The sequence below is a fragment of the Papaver somniferum genome, chromosome 3 (genome assembly GCF_003573695.1).
Source record: "Papaver somniferum cultivar HN1 chromosome 3, ASM357369v1, whole genome shotgun sequence".
Classification (NCBI taxonomy): Eukaryota; Viridiplantae; Streptophyta; class Magnoliopsida; order Ranunculales; family Papaveraceae; genus Papaver; species Papaver somniferum.
In genome coordinates, this window is record NC_039360.1 from 153108835 (window position 1) to 153126817 (window position 17983).

At 36.0% G+C, this 17983-nt stretch overlaps 2 protein-coding genes across 6 annotated transcripts; both read right to left on the bottom strand.

Moving 5' to 3' along the window:
* Positions 1-9039: 9039 nt before the first annotated feature.
* On the bottom strand, positions 9040-12089 carry LOC113357700 (BEL1-like homeodomain protein 11). Of its 4 annotated transcripts, none has more exons than XM_026601136.1 (6): positions 11968-12089; positions 11727-11773; positions 10465-11477; positions 9990-10366; positions 9656-9716; positions 9040-9563 (listed from the first exon to the last, which is right to left on the bottom strand). In XM_026601136.1, exons 3-6 carry the CDS (start codon positions 11203-11205, stop codon positions 9384-9386), a joined length of 1359 nt encoding a protein of 452 aa, XP_026456921.1. In that variant the 5' UTR covers positions 11206-11477; positions 11727-11773; positions 11968-12089; the 3' UTR covers positions 9040-9383. The 4 variants fall into 4 exon arrangements, with proteins under 4 accessions (XP_026456921.1, XP_026456923.1, XP_026456924.1 ...); XM_026601138.1 differs by lacking the exon at positions 11968-12089 and adding an exon at positions 11935-11953; XM_026601139.1 differs by lacking the exon at positions 11968-12089 and having other exon boundaries at positions 11731-11895.
* A 1196-nt stretch (positions 12090-13285) lies between these two features.
* Positions 13286-17666, bottom strand: LOC113357701 (BEL1-like homeodomain protein 7). Of its 2 annotated transcripts, XM_026601141.1 has the most exons (6): positions 17226-17666; positions 16589-16624; positions 15875-16487; positions 15038-15417; positions 14888-14948; positions 13286-14280 (listed from the first exon to the last, which is right to left on the bottom strand). In XM_026601141.1, exons 3-6 carry the CDS (start codon positions 16469-16471, stop codon positions 13651-13653), a joined length of 1668 nt encoding a protein of 555 aa, XP_026456926.1. In that variant the 5' UTR covers positions 16472-16487; positions 16589-16624; positions 17226-17666; the 3' UTR covers positions 13286-13650. The 2 variants fall into 2 exon arrangements, with proteins under 2 accessions (XP_026456926.1, XP_026456925.1); XM_026601140.1 differs by having other exon boundaries at positions 15875-16624.
* Between the last annotated feature and the right edge of the window lie 317 nt (positions 17667-17983).

The following is a 17983-nucleotide window of genomic DNA, read 5'->3' on the forward strand; positions in this document are numbered from 1 at the left end:
GCGAAAGAAGATATTGTGGAATCACAAACGATGAGACGAAGATGTTTGTGACTACTTTTCTATCTTGCCTATCGAAGATAAAGATCTCAAGCCAATCGTTACGATTGTACTCAACATGATAAAATCATCAAGATCAGATCACATAACTACGAGAAAGTAGTATCGGTCTGGCTTCACAATCCCAATGAAGTCTTTAAGTCGTTAACCTGGTTTAAGAAGAAACCCTAAGGTTAAAGGAGAATCGACTCTAGATAATAGAACTAGTATCACACAGGAGGTGTGGGATTAGGTTTCCCAGTTGCTAAATTTCTCCCTTATATAGTCTTTCAAATCAGGGTTTGCGATCAATGTTAGCTTGGTAACAAAGCATTCAATATTCACCATTAGATGAAAACCTGATTAGATTCAAGCGAATATCTTTCAACCGTTAGATCGAAAACTTAGCTTGTTACACAAAAATGAAATGTACTATTTTGGGTTTATGTAACCGTACCCAAACATGAACATTTGTTGGTTCAACAATAGTTAACCAAATGGTTAGCCATATGATCACTTTCATATAAACCATGTTCTTCTTCACCATAACTAGTTCAAATGACTCAAATGAACTAGTTAGAGAGTTGTTCAATTGCAAGGAAATATTATGTAACTACGCAAGACACAATCGAAGCAAAAACGATTTGATTCATTCGAATCGGTTCATGAACTATATAGCCACGGTTTGCATTTAGCATTCCTTAGTTAATATGAATAAGTTCACAAACAATCGTTTTTAGATATAACCAACTCAAGTTCGCAAACTTAGTTCGCGGACTTAAGTTCCCAGAAGGAATTCACAAACTCCAGTAGATATTCTCGAGTCGAGAACTTCCGCCAGTTCGCAGACTTAGCTCACGCCACTATTCCGGTTCACTTGATCAACAAAGTTTGCAAACTTCGGTTCAAGGAAAAAGAACTTATACATATACGTGTTACCACACAATGCTTATATCCATCATTGGTTATATAATGTAAACTCTTATTTCAATCATTGAAACATTCTCAGAGGACGTTATATAGTTGTTATTCACAAACCATTTTTCGTCAGAGCAATTTTCAAAGTGATTGAAACATAACATGACTTTCTTCACTAGGTAAAGATGAACTTGGCCAAAGCAAAAGATTACCAACACATATTTCGAGAAATAGATAGGCGAGATAAACTCGGCTCGAAATAGCAAATGTGTATAATCAAAGTCTATATAGGAAAACGACTTTGTCTCAAAATAGGAGATAGAGTAGATAGACTTTTGAGTGACAGATAAGTTCAAGTCTCCACATACCTTTTATTCGATGAAGATCCGCCAATTCCTTGAGTATTCCTTCGTCTTGTATGATGATTTACATGGAGTTCTTGAGCTCAATTACACTTTATATCCTAGTCCGAGACTTAGCTATAGTAGAGTAGAAATCAAGACTTATAGTTTTGATCACTAACATTGGCAAACATGCTTGAGATAGCAACGCATGCGAGTTCGACCGAGCAGTGGTCTAACAATCTTCCCCTTTGTCAATTTTAGTGACAAAACTATCAATACATATGGAATACAAAAATAAATGAATTAACTTTTGTAGCTCCTATTCCACATGCCTAATCTTCAACATTACTCGAAATCTTCGTCACTTCCAAGTACTCCAATGATCCCAAAGGTTGTAAGTTCATCATCATCGTTGTTGAAAATCCGTAGCTATAACAACGAGAAAACAAGAGTTCTCAATCATTGTTATACAGTGTCATAGTATCATTATATAGTATCAAAGTTAAATTGCATCACAACTTTGACAACAATACTATGGTGATATGTATCACTCCCCCTTAGTCAATACTCCATCACACATGGAAACCACTCCCCCTTACATAATGATCCGAAAACCATATGTATTTGTAGTGTGAACTACATATTAATTCTCCCCCTTTTTGTCAATAAAATTGGCAAAGGTACAAGAACGGGATCCTAATGAAATTTCCGAAAGAGATATTTCTTGACCAAAAGAAAGCAAAATATCAACTTATTTAGATGCAATCATAAAGCCGAAGCTAAATGCATTCATCAAGGAGTTTAGAAAGATACAAGATAACCCCTATAATATTCCACAGCCGCACTCCCCACAAATATTTGGAAATTAAGCACAAGTTCAATTAAGAACTCTCCCCCATAATATGTCATTCCCGAAAGAACAACAAGAGCGACCTTAATTTCAAAAGAAAAGAAGGATTTCTTTGGACATAACAAATCACATAAAAGTATGAATTTGAATCCAAAATACTCAATTAAATTAACCACAAGAGATCTCATGATTAATTTAATCAGAAATGCTCAACATAAGTGAACTTATGAAGACTCAAAAGTACACAATTAGATTAATCACAAGAGAACCCATAATTAATCTAATCGGAATACACAACCAAATTAATCACAAAAAGTAATCAATTTAATTGGTCATGCTCGACGTAAGAGAACTTACGGAGCAACAACTAAAAAACCAAACGAGAATGATTAATTTAGTTGTACATGCTCGACATAAAGTACCTCGTGGAGCAACAACTAAGCTAAAAATAACTCAGTCGATTGTGCTCAACCTAAGACACTTTATGGAACAACACAGTATGTACACAAAAATTGTGGATCGGAGATCGACCTTATACCGTGGAATAAGCAAGGATTCCTTCTATTTTCCATCACCATTTGCACAATGACATACAATAGACATAATCCTTGAAAACATAAGATTTTAACCTATCTTCCATCAATAATTGACATAATAGGCTTAACTTTTGTATTTGTCAAAAGTTCATTCCTTCTTTTATCAACACATGCATACCGACATATAAAGGACTTAACTTTCGACAAGATATATCTGTATTTCTTATGGATCTATCATATATAGTAATTTAATTGAAAGATCAAATCATTCAAGGCTAAACATAAGAGTTATTACAACCAGAGAAACAACAGTAGTTCAACATAAGAAGTTTAACAGATATCAAAAAAAAAAAAAAAACTAAGCTTGATTGCGATTATATTTCTCAGCAATCTTACACACTTGTACAGTTAATTCAGGATGAATTCCCAACACATATCTTAGTTGTTCCTGAAGGCACTCAATTCTTTCATTAAGAAGATTGTCTTCAGAAGTGACTGGCTTCTTCATCTTGTTGATGTTTGTCTAGGATAGAGGAGAAGCATAACCAGTGCAGGTACCAATAGGTTTAACCTTGAATTGACTGCAAATTCTACTCATAAGACATGGGAACCCAAGATTCTTCTTCTGTGAAACCATATGGATCATCTGACGAATAATCACGCCACAAAAATCAATCTCTGCTCCAGAGATAAGATAGCAAACCATCTCTGCAAGGGTTCTGCTCCATAGATTCTTATCAAGAGTACTTGGAATCAGATTTGCAACAGCCAGTTTACTGAATACCTTCATATGAAAGCTAATGTTGTCAATAGACAACTTGCCCCCAGACCACGATTCACTTCTATTTAGAAGCAATTCGGACAGCTGACCATGAGTTGGTATATGATTCTCTGGTTGAGGAATTGCAAATGAGCGATCAAGAGAAAGATTCAACAAATATGCAATCACTTCACGGTTTACCTCAAAAGTAATTCCTCCAACAGTTGTCTTGAAGCAACAACTGACTTTGTTAGCAGCATGCAAGTTAGCATAAAACTGGCACGTCATCTCAGGATAATAGGACCCAAGACCATCATGAATATATCCTCACTCATGTTGGTTCATGAACTGATGAAGCTCAGGTTCACTAACAGTACGATCATATATTCTTTCTACAACAAATTTCCCTTTAAGAAACTTAACATACTTATTCCTAGCAAGAAGACTAGAAAAACTAATTTGAAGGGCATGGTCATAGAATGGTTGTAGAACATCTAAACCAATTTCATCAACTTCAAACTCATTATCACTATCTAAGTTTCGATTTGGTTGTGAACTTGAACCTTCACCACGGCAAAACTTTTTCATAGGAGCCATTTTTGGACAAGATAGAGAGAAAAAAAAAAGCTTACTTGGTTTGCGGAATGATGACAAAGGTGAAGTTCCGGGACTGAAGAGACGATGAATAAAAACACCAACCCTTGTTGTAATTTTTCATTGTGATTCCAAAGAACCTAAGAACACTCAAAAAGATTGAGAATTGAGGTTATAGAATTCAACAGTTCGTGAACAGTTTGTTCTTTTTGTTCTTGAACTGTTTGAGAGAAGAAGAGGCAAGGAGAACGAAGTTGGATTTTCTCTTTTATTGTGTCGAGCGGTGGTTTTGATCTGGTTCAAGTGCGTCCTGGAATAAGATTAAGACGTACAGAAACCAAGTTCAAGTAGTGTAAGCCACACGTGTGGAAGGGGGACTTGTTTGGATTAACCAAAAACAGATATTTGAAGCAGAAGCTTAGAAAATAAACCCCTAGAGTCGAGACATGTGGTCACAAAGACATAGTGTGGACTAGTCTTGAGTGCCATGACACCAGGAAAGTGTCTCCTTCCAACAGATATTACATCTTACACTAATGGGAAAATCCCAAGAAATTGTTTCTATAGATTTTTCAAAGAATATCCAGAAAGCGCAACAAGACTTGTGTTTCTGACTTCTTATTTTAAAACTTATGAGAAACCTTTTCTGAAGATAATTTTTGGCATTGCACAGGGTCTTTTGATAAAAAGAGACGTCCTTGCTTCTTTAATATAAACAATTCTATTATCTTGATAGGAAGTGTCAGGACAGAGCAATGAAACAATTCATCCTTTGAGGTGATATACTTAGATGACTGAGACTTAAACTCCTCTTGTAATTCGTTTAGTTTGTTATGACTAGACGGGTTACACAGAGGAGGAGTATTACACTCATTGATTAGCAAATCAATATCAACCTCAACATGAATATTATTCATCATGACTTGATTTAGCCTGTCAAGGGACATTTGTTCTTTCCGGAGAAATAAATCAACATCATAAGAAAGGCTTTCAAGTTTTTTTTCAATTCCTGAAAACACTTCAAGGTATTTTAAACCTGGTGGAGGTTTAGATAGAATTTTTTCTACAGATTTTATTAAATTATCCATAGAAGAAAATTCTGTAATTTCTGGATCTGGTGGTGCATTTATTAAGATAACACTCATGTCCATAGAGTCAGATCGTTATAAACACAGACTTGTAAGGTCTTGAACGTGTTTGCCTGCTCTGATACCAATTGAAAAAGCAGGGGTACAACAACCACACCCAATATTTCGCTTAGCAATCTGTATGGACAAACTCCAATATACTTTCAAGAGAATCAATAAGACTCAATCTTAATAAAGTATATCAAAGAGTATATCTCTCTTTCTCGATTCAATTCTTACTCAAGAAAATAGAAATCTTCAAGTCTAATTGTATACAAGAGAAATCACTTGAACGGTACCAAAGACCAATGTTCAAGGATCAATCAATTTCAATCAACAACCAAAGGTCGTATTTCCAATTGATTGATTCAAACGCACAGCCTGTGATATTTCAATTCTATAACAAAATATAATGCGGAATAGAAATAACGCAGACACCAGAATTTTGTTAACGAGGAAACCACAAATGCATAAAAACCTCGGGACCTAGTCCAGATTGAACACCACATTGTATTAAGCCGCTATAGACACTAGCCTACTACAAACTAACTTCGGTCTGGACTGTAGTTGAACCCCAACCAATCTCACATTGATTCAACTAGTTAGAGAGTTGTTCAATTGCAAGGAAATCTTATTAACTACACAAGACACAATTGAAGCAAAAACGATTTGATTCACTCGAATAGGTTCATGAACTATATAGCCACGGTTTGCATTTAGCATTCCTTAGTTAATATGAATAAGTTCACAAACAATCGTTTTAGATATAACTAACTCAAGTTCGCAAACTTAGTTCGCGGAATTAAGTTCCCGGAAGGAGTTCACAAACTCCAGCAGATATTCTCGGGTCGAGAACTTCCGCCAGTTCGCGGACTGGGTTCGCGGACTGAGTTTGCGGACTTAGCTCACGCCACTATTCTGGTTCACTTGATCAACAAAGTTCACAAACTTTGGTTCAAGGAAAAAGAACTTATACATATATGTGTTACCACACAATGCTTATATCTATCATTGGTTATATAATCTAAACTCTCATTTCAATCATTGAAACATTCTCAGAGGACGTTATATAGTTGTTATTCACAAACCATTTTCGTCAGAGCAATTTTCAAAGTGATTGAAACATAACATGAGTTTCGTCACTAGGTAAAGATGAACTTGGCCAAAGCAAAAGCTTACCAACACATATTTCGAGAAATAGATAGGCGAGATAAACTCGGCTCGAAATAGCAAATGTGTATAATCAAAGTCTATATAGCAAAACGACTTTTGTCTCAAAATATGAGATAGAGTAGATAGACTTTTGAGTGACAAATAAGTTCAAGTCTCCACATACCTTTTAGTCGATGAAGATCCACCGGTTCCTTGAGTAGTCCTTCGTCTTGTATGATGATAGCCATGGAGTTCTTGAGCTCAACTACACTTTCTATCCTAGTCCGAGACCTGGCTATAGTAGACTAGAAATCAAGACTTATAGTTTTGATCACTAACATTGACAAACATGCTTGAGATAACAACGCATGCGAGTTTGACCGAGCAATGCTCTAACAGATTACTTTGATAGATCTTGTTCCATTTACAATATTGAGCTATTCAGAGCTCGATTCAACAACTAAGCTTGTTGATTGGAACTTCCTCATAATTGTGCTCAACTCGAGTAAATGAGGAAGTTCTCAAATAGCACAAGAGAACATACGAGATTTCTGAAATCCTTACTTGATCTATCTGCATCATGAACAATATGAGTATTTTCTAAAAATGGAATCATGTTCACTTTGTCGAGTAATATTTTCGGTCCATACTAAGAAGTTCATGATAAATTTGTACAAGATATCTTCGGACTCTCTTGATGTCAATATTTCGAAAAAATCTTCCTTGATTTTATTTCTCAATTTGAGTATGTTCTCACCTGTTTTTAATATCAAATAAAATACCTTTTTGGTTGCTTCGAAACTTGGAAATCAAGTTTTACTTGATATATATAACATCTTGAAAAATCGATTTCTTCTCCACAATAAGATTATTGTTCAAGATGGGAGAAAATACTATTGATATCGATTTTCAATTACAGAAGCTTGAAACTTATCTCCCTTCTGAGATTAAGTGTTCTTTTCAAAGGAACATAAGAGAAATCAACTATCTCTTGATCTCATGTTTATGCTAATGAGAGATTTGGAAATCGCGCATGAACAATTAGAAGCTTCTGTAAAGGATGAGGAATGGATTGAGTCAAAACTTCTGAAGATGATTGTGGATCTGAATTTTTTGAAGAGACGATTCAATCAGCTAAAAGAAAAGAGGAAACTCAAGAGCTTGAACACTAAAGAAACCTCAGTGAACAATCAGAGCACCTCTAAGGATTAATTCATATGCTTAGATACTTGATCCAGGAAATAGACTATTCAATATGTTGATATATTTCGATATTTTTTATATGGTCTATTTGAATAAAACTATCAATATTTATGAATGAACAAAATTTTATTTTATAACTTTTTGTGTTTCATTATTTAATAGTTCTGATTGCATAGCCTGCTTTGAATGATTATATTTTATGTTATTGCTTTCGGATTGTGAGATGTTTAGTTTCGGTTTTTATTAACATAAATATTCGATCTCATATTGTGTGTAACCGTTATGATATGTGTGCCTTTTTTAATTTAGGGGGATTAAATCCTAGCCCTTGTTGGTAGGATTTATCAAAGGATCATAAGGTGTTCCGATTGAAACTCATGCGTGAAAAGTTACAATATGTTGATAATCAATTTGTGTTTAAATAAGTTGTGTTTAGCATAACACATGAGTTTCGGGTTTAACCTTTTGTTATTGGCACGCATTAGTTAAAATCGATTCAACCTTCCTCTGATAAAGGTTGCTCTTGTTGTTGTTCTTTTGTTCTTGCGAGAGGATGACAACAAACAGGGGGAGAGTTCTTATTGAACTTGCGCTTAAACGATATATTTTTCTGGGGAGAAATAGATGCGGAATTCAAGGTAACGGTTTTTATTTGTTAGTTAATCGTTTTTCCTGTTTAAGAAAAGCTTGATTTTATTGCATATATTTTTTTTTTGCTTAACAAAATTTCGATACAATTGATATGTTCCATTATGTTGTTTGGATTGATTACTGTGATTCAATTGTTTCCCGCTAAGAATAATTGTGGCAATTTATTGACTTATGATTTGATATCTTCTTTATTGTTTGGTATCAAGTGTTTTTGCTTAACGAAATTCGGTGCAATTGTGGTGTTTACATTGATTATATTTGTTTCAATAGCTTTCGGTTGAGAAAACTATGACAAGTCAATTTATTTTGGTTTGTATCTTTTTTTTTTTTTTGTTTAACATAAATTACGGGGTCATTTGTTTAGTCCATGTGATTCCGGATAAGAGAAACTAAGTTACTTCTGATCTTTGTCGGACTTATCAAATATAGGATTCGGTAATTCAAGTCTAATCGAAATCCTTGACAAGAAAAACTAGTTAACTAGCCTAGTGTTTGTCTTGTCTAAAAGTAAGGTCTAAGTTATCTTATGAAATAATTAGAGCCTGATAAGAGAAATAGAGTTCATTTTGATCTCTATTTGTGTCTTGTCGAAACAAGCGATTGTACATACACAATTGATCCGGTTAATGACTAAGTCACCTTCGTTGATTTGTCGGAGTAAGAAAAAATTGTTTCGGACTATTGTTTCCTTGATAACATACTAAATTACTTTTGTGGTTTCGGTTTTAGTATTGGTAATCTAAAATGATATATGAAACCTTTGTGTGTTTAACACTTATAGGTTGTACAAGTCTTATGGATATGACTTTACGTAGTTCGAATTTTACTAAGTCTACAATAAGCCTTTTTAAAAAGAATATGATGGGTGTTTTCCCCTGCCTAAGCAGTTGAACATCACTCATTTCATAGATAGATGTATTAAATGTGTAAAGCAAATACCTGTATACTTAGTAGACTATTTTTCTCTTCCCTGTAAACCCCCGACTCACAAAGGCACACTTCTAAGCTTAACCAAAACATTTCCTTTCCAATCTCTCTACTTTTTTAAGCAAACATAATTTCCAAGAGCAGTTCTAGACGAGCCAAGGTGTAAACATCTCAAAAACACAGAGCCTTAAAATAGCAAGAAAACGGCCGAATGTCATTGACTAATAGGGGTGAGATCCACCTAATTAATTTTTGCCAAAACTTTATATTTTAGATTTTGTCTAATCAATCTGCCATCTCTCTTTCTTTTCCTGCATAATCTGAGATATCACCTTTCCTTGTTGTCAACACTGCTTCCGACGATGAATCCAAATCCAAAGACGACTCCCCAAACTCTTCTTTGTAGATCTCTTCTATCATTGGCTTCCAAAGACGAACTCGGGCATTTATGAACCAATTTGACACCTGAAATATAAAAACAAAAAGCCAAAAGGCCTTTTAGCGTTGTCCTTGACAAACAAAGTGAAACCAAATATAATACGAGATGGTGTTTTAACCTGGTTCTTGCTCAGGCCTGTTTGTGATGCCAACATTAACTTCTCGGGGTCAGTCGGGTACCTAAATTCATCGATAAGTAGAAGAAGAAGAAGAAGAAAGGTTAGCAGCAGTAGAAAGAGTTAGGATGGTATCTTCCACCCTAGTTATAGACTTGTTTCCCCATTACTTTTTTACACTCTGCTGATACCCGCCTATGCAGTCCGCTTTGGAAGTGAGCTCTTTAGAAAGTGTGCCATGGAACTAGTGGTATGGCAAGGGTGGAGAATTTAATTATTATTTTTCTAAAGAAAAAATAAAGAAGAATATATAGAACGTAGATGGTTTGAGCCTTACGGATGAAGGAAGTGTTCGAAGAGCCAGGAGCGAAGAATAGTAACTGAACTCTCTGGCAACCCTCTTATCGGCCTCCATGGTTGACGCTGGTTTTGGATCAATCCAAGCTGTTGAAGACGATTTTGTCTCGGCTCCTGATCAAATAGACTAAGCTGAGATAGACCGGTTCTAGTTCTTGGTGATGATCCTTGGAAAAGGTCTCTCTTTGCTACACGAATTTGAGTAACTATCGAGTCCCTAACACTGCAAAAATGTCTTGACATGGCTTGAAGTGCCATGGCAGTGTAAGACTTGGCTGCTCCTAATCCTGCTATCACCTCAAATGATGAAGCCACTTCTTCCATTTGATTATAGTACTGCTCATATCTACTCTCAACCTGAATTGAAAATTTAGAATACTTGTTGAGTAACACTACCAGTTCCAAAATGGTCTAGAATTGAAAGTTTAAAATACTGCCAAATATTATTATATTACCTCGTCTAGTAAAGCAATCAGTTTTGTGATTTTAATCTGCAGTTCTTGTTCCATGGAAGATGAGAAAGTGCTATTGCACAAACTCGACCTTAGCTCGAGAAAACTTCCTACTCCTTGTCTACGATTACGTGTTAACCGTCGAATAGATTTATCTGAACTCAAATCAATCTCTTTGGCACCAACAGTAACGAACTCTTCGAGTAAGGATTGAGCCGGCTTTAGATATCTAGAGCTCCCAATTAAAGCAGCCAAGGATTCTCTTTCAAAAGAAGTTGAATAATTGGACTGATTTTCTAGTGTCCTAATGTGATCTACTTGATCAGACATTACATAGTTAGAGTTCATGAAATCTTGTTGTTGTAAGTATCTCTGAGTGTATTGATCAGAAGTGCTCATTAGACCATTAGAAGGAATATGAGAACCTAGACTTAAAGATAACCTTTGCCCATGATGGTCTAACTCTTTTGATGTTTCAAACTGATTTGTTAAATGTAACCTACTGAAGTTATGATGAGTTGGAACTTGCTGATGAACTAGTTCTACTGATCTAGACATTTGTTGCCGCAGTGATTCAATGCTAGGAAGTACACCAAGAGATTGAGAGAACATGTTTCTATTTCTTGAATGAGGACCATTGATTTCATGATCTTCGAAATGGGCCCGGTTCGGAATCGAATCGGAGATTATGAATTGATGGAAATTACTTGAGTTGGGGTCGGAAGATGAACTTTGAGATACCATTTTTAGTTTGATCACTACCAATAAGGTGCATTACAAGATACAAAGAACTAGAAATCTCTGTCAAGAAACAAACGGAGATCTGCTCTAACACAAAACTAGACTAAGATTATATTGATTCAAACCACAAAGAACAAGTATTAAAAGGGGTTTTTCTGTACTAAATATATAGTAGAGAACTAGGGAAGTTTTGGATGTACTTGGCTGCCGAGGTACAAAACCACTAAGCTCTAGAATATAAACCTAAAGACAAGAAACAGAAAGCTGAGGAAGTCCTGAAACAAAAACACATAATGTCTCATTAATGGAGTATTAATACTGAAACATAAAAAGTTCAGAGAAGAAGATACAACTGAGATGAACAACGCAGCCTACTCAACTACACATAGAACCCAATCAGAGGAGAAGCACAAAGATGAGACATACAGTATATATTTGTTTAGAATCCATCAAAATATAAAATAAAAGCTAGTTCAGTATAATATACTATAAAAATGAAAAAAAAAATGTAAAAAGCTGCTCACCTACAACATGAACCCTCCCATGAAACCAGTAATCAAGAAAGAGCCATCTGTTGAGATTTAAGGATCCATCAGAAATCAAATCAAACCCCAAAGATATAAATATTTGACAAAGAAAGGAAGAGAGGGAGAGAATAAGAAAAGACTAGCCATATTCAGAGAGCCTCAAAGAAACAAGTCATTTCAAGTATGAAACAAAAACTAAAAATACCTATCAAAGTAAGTAGAGTAAGAAACCAAATACCTTAAGTTGAGTGGAGCTGTGGAGGTGAGATTAGTATCATATCATAAGAAGAAGACAACTGAAACCCACACAATAATCCAACACTCGTTTTTTTTTTTTCTTTTTTTTTCCCCTTATCAAACTAGTTTTAAAAGCTTTTATAATAGATAGATAACAAGAGTGAAGTTTGAGAGTGTCCATAAATCAAGCAAAGCTAACTAAAAGCTATAGGTATGACAGGGAAAGAAAATGGTCCCCTTTCACTTTAAAGAGAGAGTACAAATAGAAAAGATATCAAAGATTTAGCTTTTAAAGTTTAATATCTCCACAACTCAAAACTCAATGGGTTGGCTCTATCTTATATATATGTATGTCTTTTAGCTTTTCTTTTGTTGTTGCAGGCAGAAGTATATATATGTTCAGTGCATGATATCTATCAAGAAAAGAGAAAAAGCATAGAGAAAAAGTGGGCTAACTTTTGTACACTCGCAGTTTTCATTTTGTCTCATTGTGAAGCCTTGTGGCTATTTCGGTGCAAATTCATCAAAGGACACTGTTAAGGTAGAAAGAGAGGTTTATGGTGTTGTTGCTTTCTTTGCTGGTGTGCTGATGACTGATCATGGATTCATGAGAGAGAGATATATAGACGAGAAAAGAGATGAAAACTTGCAGGATTGATTGGGTGTTGATAACATTTGTAATCATTGCCTTGTTTGTTCCTTTCTGATCTGCTCCAGTTGTCTCTGTCTGATTGCATGTTTTCTAGTTTAAAATATATTATTTTCTTAGAGGATCTCATTTCATGTGGGGTCCGTCTTAAGATTAAAGTTTCTTCTGTAACATCTGAGCCAAACACAGAATATTTAATAAAGCTCCTCAACTCTGCTGATGAGTAGTAGCGAGTTATGAATGCTAAGAAATTAGTCTCTTTCTTTAGTGCCTACGAGCCTATATATAAACCCTAATTATAAACAAGCACAATTTTTTTTTTTTTTAGTAGAGGAGAGTAGGCACCTAAGGCTAAGCTAGCTAGAGAATTGTTAGGTCAGGGAACACTCATCCTACCACCTTGGCTTTCTCACCCCCCCATACCACAAAAGAAAGATGGAGTGCTTACTGATGCACTCAGCAGACCAGAGACCCATCTGCCCAAGCTAGTTTTTATCTTACCTCACCCACTTTTGCCAGTTGTGGAGTTAATTTCAGATAAGCCTTTGAATAGTTTTACAGATTCAGTCTTCAGAAGTAAAAGCAATTAAGGCCCAACTGTACTGCTGGACATTGCATGGTTGGGTCTTACTGAGAGCGAGTCTAATGAGTTTGAGAATACAAACACACAGAATTGCAACACAAAATTTGATTCTCAACTGATGCAATCCATTGAAAACCACTGCATAGGGAATTGAGGCGAAATTTTATCAAGCCAAATTAATCCTCAAGTGATTGAATCTATTAGTTCACTCAGGGGCCGCTAACTTTTAATGCGGTTTGTTTTCCATGCCTGTTTTTCATTCAAATATAGTGCGGAATATGTACATATATGCGGACTTTCCTGTTATATTACAGACTAGTGTTTCTATTGGTATCTACTGCAGCTTCATACTAATTTGTCGGTTTGTATCGTGCTAACAACAATATGAATGTAGGATAAACAATGCCCATTCCGAGGATATATTCATGATTATTCTGCTGCAGTAATCATCTTCAAGGAACAAAATCATGCAACATGTGGGAGGAGCCAAACCTGTTGTGCTGATACCCTGCATCCGAGCAATCGTAATTCGACGTGTTAGGCCCCAGAGATGAGACATCTGGAGTGCACAAATCATCTCTTCTCGTGTTGATAAAATTGTGATGGGTCCTACCAGAAATGGCAAGCATGCCACTGTTGTCACAATGTTGTAATCCTAAAGTAAGCGATATCCCACCTCCACTTCTAAGTCTACCTAGCTCGGCAACTTGGTACCTAGTTGCAGCAGTCATAAACCTCCCGCCCGTGCTCCCTCCAGATTGAATGATCATATCTTTGAGAAGATTACACTCGTCCGCATTGGTTCCTGCTGTAAGTTCAGATATGTTTCCATGTGCAGCGAGATTTGACGATTCCTCAAATTGGTTACGCAGTTGACTTCCCTCGGTGGCTGCGGACTCTGTGTTCTGCAATAACACCTCACTGCGACCTTCAGAAACCCTGAGCTCGTTGGTTGCAGCTTTGATTGCATTGTCTAATGAAGAATTAGCCTCCACGTCAGGGTCATAAATTTCTTCTTTGTACATCTCCTCAACCATGGGTTTCCAAAGGCGAACACGGGCGTTTATAAACCAGTTAGAAACCTGAAATAAATGATATACTAAGGATTAGCCCACAACAAAGAAAAAAACAAGAAGTATTTGTTTTTTATCCGAAAAAAATAAAAAAAAAAAACCTTCATTATCTGGACGACAAGGATTCTCCACCTAAACCGTAGAGGCAGACATGGTAATTAATACTATTTAAGGGTGAGATCTACCATTGACTTGGTATCCATCAGGTTTGATTCTGTTGACTGCCCTACAAAGGCCCTAGAATGTGACGTGTGAGGAGATAAACATCAAGTAAGATGTTGGAGTTGCTGTTAAATGCACAGTAATGATTTTCTGGGGTATACCATATATGACTGGTCTTATGTTAGACATTTGAAATCCAGTGTGTTTTGGTACCAACTCAGTCTGTGGGAATCTTCAGTTAGTAATCCCACCGGATTAAAGCTTCTGAATTGCTAAAACTAGAGTGAAACTTCTGAAATTGGTTTCGGAGACACAGCAATGACGCATTTCTATGCCAATGTTAAACCCATACAGGCTACAGCATCAAGTTGGGATGAAACTTCGGGTCTCGATACAACTTGCTTTAAATGAAAAGAAAGAAGGAAAAAAACACGAAATGTTTCTACATTTTTACCTGACTTCTGGTCAATCCTGCTTGTTTTGCTAGCATAAATTTGTCAGAATCCTTGGGGTAGCTGGTGAACATAAAATAAGAAATGAGTTAGACAATTGCTGCGAGGGAAAGAAAAGAATATGAGTTAAGTGTTCAAAGTTAGGGTTATACGGATGAAGGAAGTGCTCGAATAGCCAAGCACGAAGGACCGAAACAGAGCTCTCAGGTAGCCCCCGTTGAGGCCTCCAAGCATTTTGTTGCAGCATTCCAAATTGCTGAAGAGTCCTCTGTTGTCTAAGCCGCTGGTCAACAAAGCGAAGGCGAGATATTCCAACAGATGAACCATTATCTCCAGTATCCTGCTCCTCGAGGCTTCTTCGAACTGCTTTTATCTGGCGATTTACAGCATCACGTAAGCAGTGAAACTGGTTGGAAATTACCCGGAGAGCAAGGGCCGTGTATCGATTAGAAGCCCCACATCCTGCTATAAGATCAAAGGAAGAAACCACGATCTGCATGTGCTGGGAATACTGCTTATATCTTCTATCAATCTGCAGCGATAGTAACACGGTATAAGCATACCCCGTACAATTTGTAAGGTGGCAAAACAGATATACGATACAATAACAAAAACCAAACGCGGACACACTTTTAATGCACCTTGAAGCGACTTATAGAAAAGTCATCCCAACAGTTACCTCTGTGCTACCTCTAGATATTTTACTGGGAGGACAATGCGGTTTCTACTTGGATAACCCTGATCAACCGGACACTAGGTTCCACCTAATGTAACCCCAATTCTTAACTAAGTACTCTGCATTTGTGAGAATATAAAAGATTATTCAAAACCATATTACCTACCACCTACCTCTTCAACAAGGACTCTTTAATAAAAATAAACAACTACAAGACATCCTCAGTATATGTAAGCAACTACAATATATCCTACATAGGTAAGAGAAACAGAAAACGCACAACAAAACTAAAAACATTGAGTGAAAATCTCACCTCATCCAACATGGATAAAAGATTAGACATTCGGTTCCGCAAATCTTGTTGCTCACTCACTGAATTTGTACTTGTATCCTGAGGGTTTGATGATCCTACTGGGGACGGCAATGCACTACTATTCTTTAATTCTCCATCATTCACCTTGGAGACCTTAAAACCAAACCTGTGAGACTCATGCTGCTTAGAAGCCTTGAGGGCAACGACTTCATCAAGCAGTTCTTGTGCCACCTTAAGGTATTTGGAGTTGGGAATCGTATCCGGCAGAGCTGTAATTTTATATTGAGAGGGACCATAATATCTTTGACTGGGACCCGTGGACGGCAACATTTCATTTCTTCCATCTCTCCACACACTGTAATCTCGATCCTCCGTATGAGAACCAAAGTTGCTGGATGAGATCTGTTGATGTGACTGGTTTGAATCTGATGCTCCAACAGATGGAATATCAACAAAGTTCTCTTGCGGCTGCGAATTTCCAGACAAGGTATTTGTGAAAGTCTTTGCAGTTGAGTGGTTCAGGTACATCATTATGTTACCAGGAGGAAGATATGGCGATTCAGCATAGACCGAATCTCTTGCACAATTGTCTGACATATCCTCTTTTTTGTTGCTTGAACCGTGGAAATAAGTAGCCATAATTTTTTCTCTTCAGTATCGGAAATCGAAATTCCTCAACAAGGATTCAGAACGGGAGAAAGAAACATTACTTACCAGGATTCTTCATACAGAATATCGTTGCTTCATGAACTGAGTAGGTCCGGGAAAAAAAGAAGGAAAAAAAACTACTGATGTTAGTACCTCCCCAAACAACCACAATTACAGAAGTAAAAATTAAGCCTAACCTCTGAATTTATAGAATTGGTTTCTGTATTCATAAATGGACAAACTGTTAACATCCAAAACTATAAGGAATACACGTTTTGCATTTTACATGATTAAATAAACATAAGCAGGATTCAACTTTAACTTTACATATTTCTATGAGAAAGTGATTGTTGCTGATAGACCTCAACACACTAAAACTCCATATCTAGAATATAAAATGGAAAAACCCATTTGGCCATCACAATTAAGCACAAGAACAAGATAAATTTCATTAAAATCGTCCACTAATCTAACAATCTGGTTAAAGTTTAGTCAACATCGAATAATCCCCAAATTAGAAAGCCAAAAATTCAAGAAAACCAAACAAAACACACAGATTGAAGAACTATTCATAAAAAATATAAAACTCTATGAGCATTTTCTAATGGATAGTCATGAAGAACTAAAACCCACAACACAAAAAAACAATACTTGATCAAAATAAATAAATAAATAATCATCAAAATCAAGGAAAAACTATTACCTGAAAATCCAATAGTGCTTCTTAGATTATGGGGAGCAATAAAGCTTAAAAGCACTCCCAATTCACTGAAATTAGACCTTCTAAGACACAGACAAACTGATCCCAAGATCATAAAAAAGTTACACCTTTGACACAAATTTTTAATTTGAATGGAACGACAAGGACCATGAACAACAATCTTCTTCTCAGTATCTTTATTTTGTTTATATATTTGCTATCAACTACTCATATACCTATCTCTCTCACGTGTAGTAAACCCTCTTCACCATGAAAAATTTCTCTCTTTTTCTTTCTCTTGTTGTCGTAGTTGACGTTGTTACGGTGGTTGTTATTGGTGCTTTGCTGGTTAAGGGTGTTCAGTACTCTAACAACCAGTGGGTAGACCTAAAACCCTCTTTCTCTGTCTCTCTCTCTCTACAATACTGACCGTCTTCATCTTCTACCTTCTTTGGTCCAAGAGAATAGGAAGATTTTAACAAGTAAAAAAAGGTACAGTATACGCAATAATAAAAATGTAAGTTAAACTTCAAAAGAAAAATTAACGTAGGTTAGGTTACCATGGGGCTAGCTGGTAGGCTCGCAATAATAAAAATTAACGTAGTAGTATGTTGTTGAAGGTTAGTTTGTTAGGTTTCCAACTAGTTAATGTAATACAGTAAAAAAAATTTAAAATAATAATTTTTTTAAAATAATAAAATACTTTAGTCCCAATTAGAATTGCACAGGTTAAATTTCTTCTCGCTAAAATAATAATTTTT

Excerpts from the sequence above, each read along its gene's own strand:
- LOC113357700 (XM_026601136.1), bottom strand. The coding sequence starts at position 11,205 with ATGGTATCTCAAAGTTCATCTTCCGACCCCAACTCAAGTAATTTCCAT. Across the intron at positions 10,367-10,464 it reads TGATTGCTTTACTAGACGAG|GTTGAGAGTAGATATGAGCA; the intron begins GTAATATAATAA and ends TTTTCAATTCAG. Across the intron at positions 9,717-9,989 it reads TTCGAACACTTCCTTCATCC|GTACCCGACTGACCCCGAGA; the intron begins GTAAGGCTCAAA and ends CGATGAATTTAG.
- LOC113357701 (XM_026601140.1), bottom strand. The coding sequence starts at position 16,513 with ATGGCTACTTATTTCCACGGTTCAAGCAACAAAAAAGAGGATATGTCA. Across the intron at positions 15,418-15,874 it reads TTTTATCCATGTTGGATGAG|ATTGATAGAAGATATAAGCA; the intron begins GTGAGATTTTCA and ends CTATCGCTGCAG. Across the intron at positions 14,281-14,887 it reads CAGGATTGACCAGAAGTCAG|GTTTCTAACTGGTTTATAAA; the intron begins GTAAAAATGTAG and ends CATTTATTTCAG.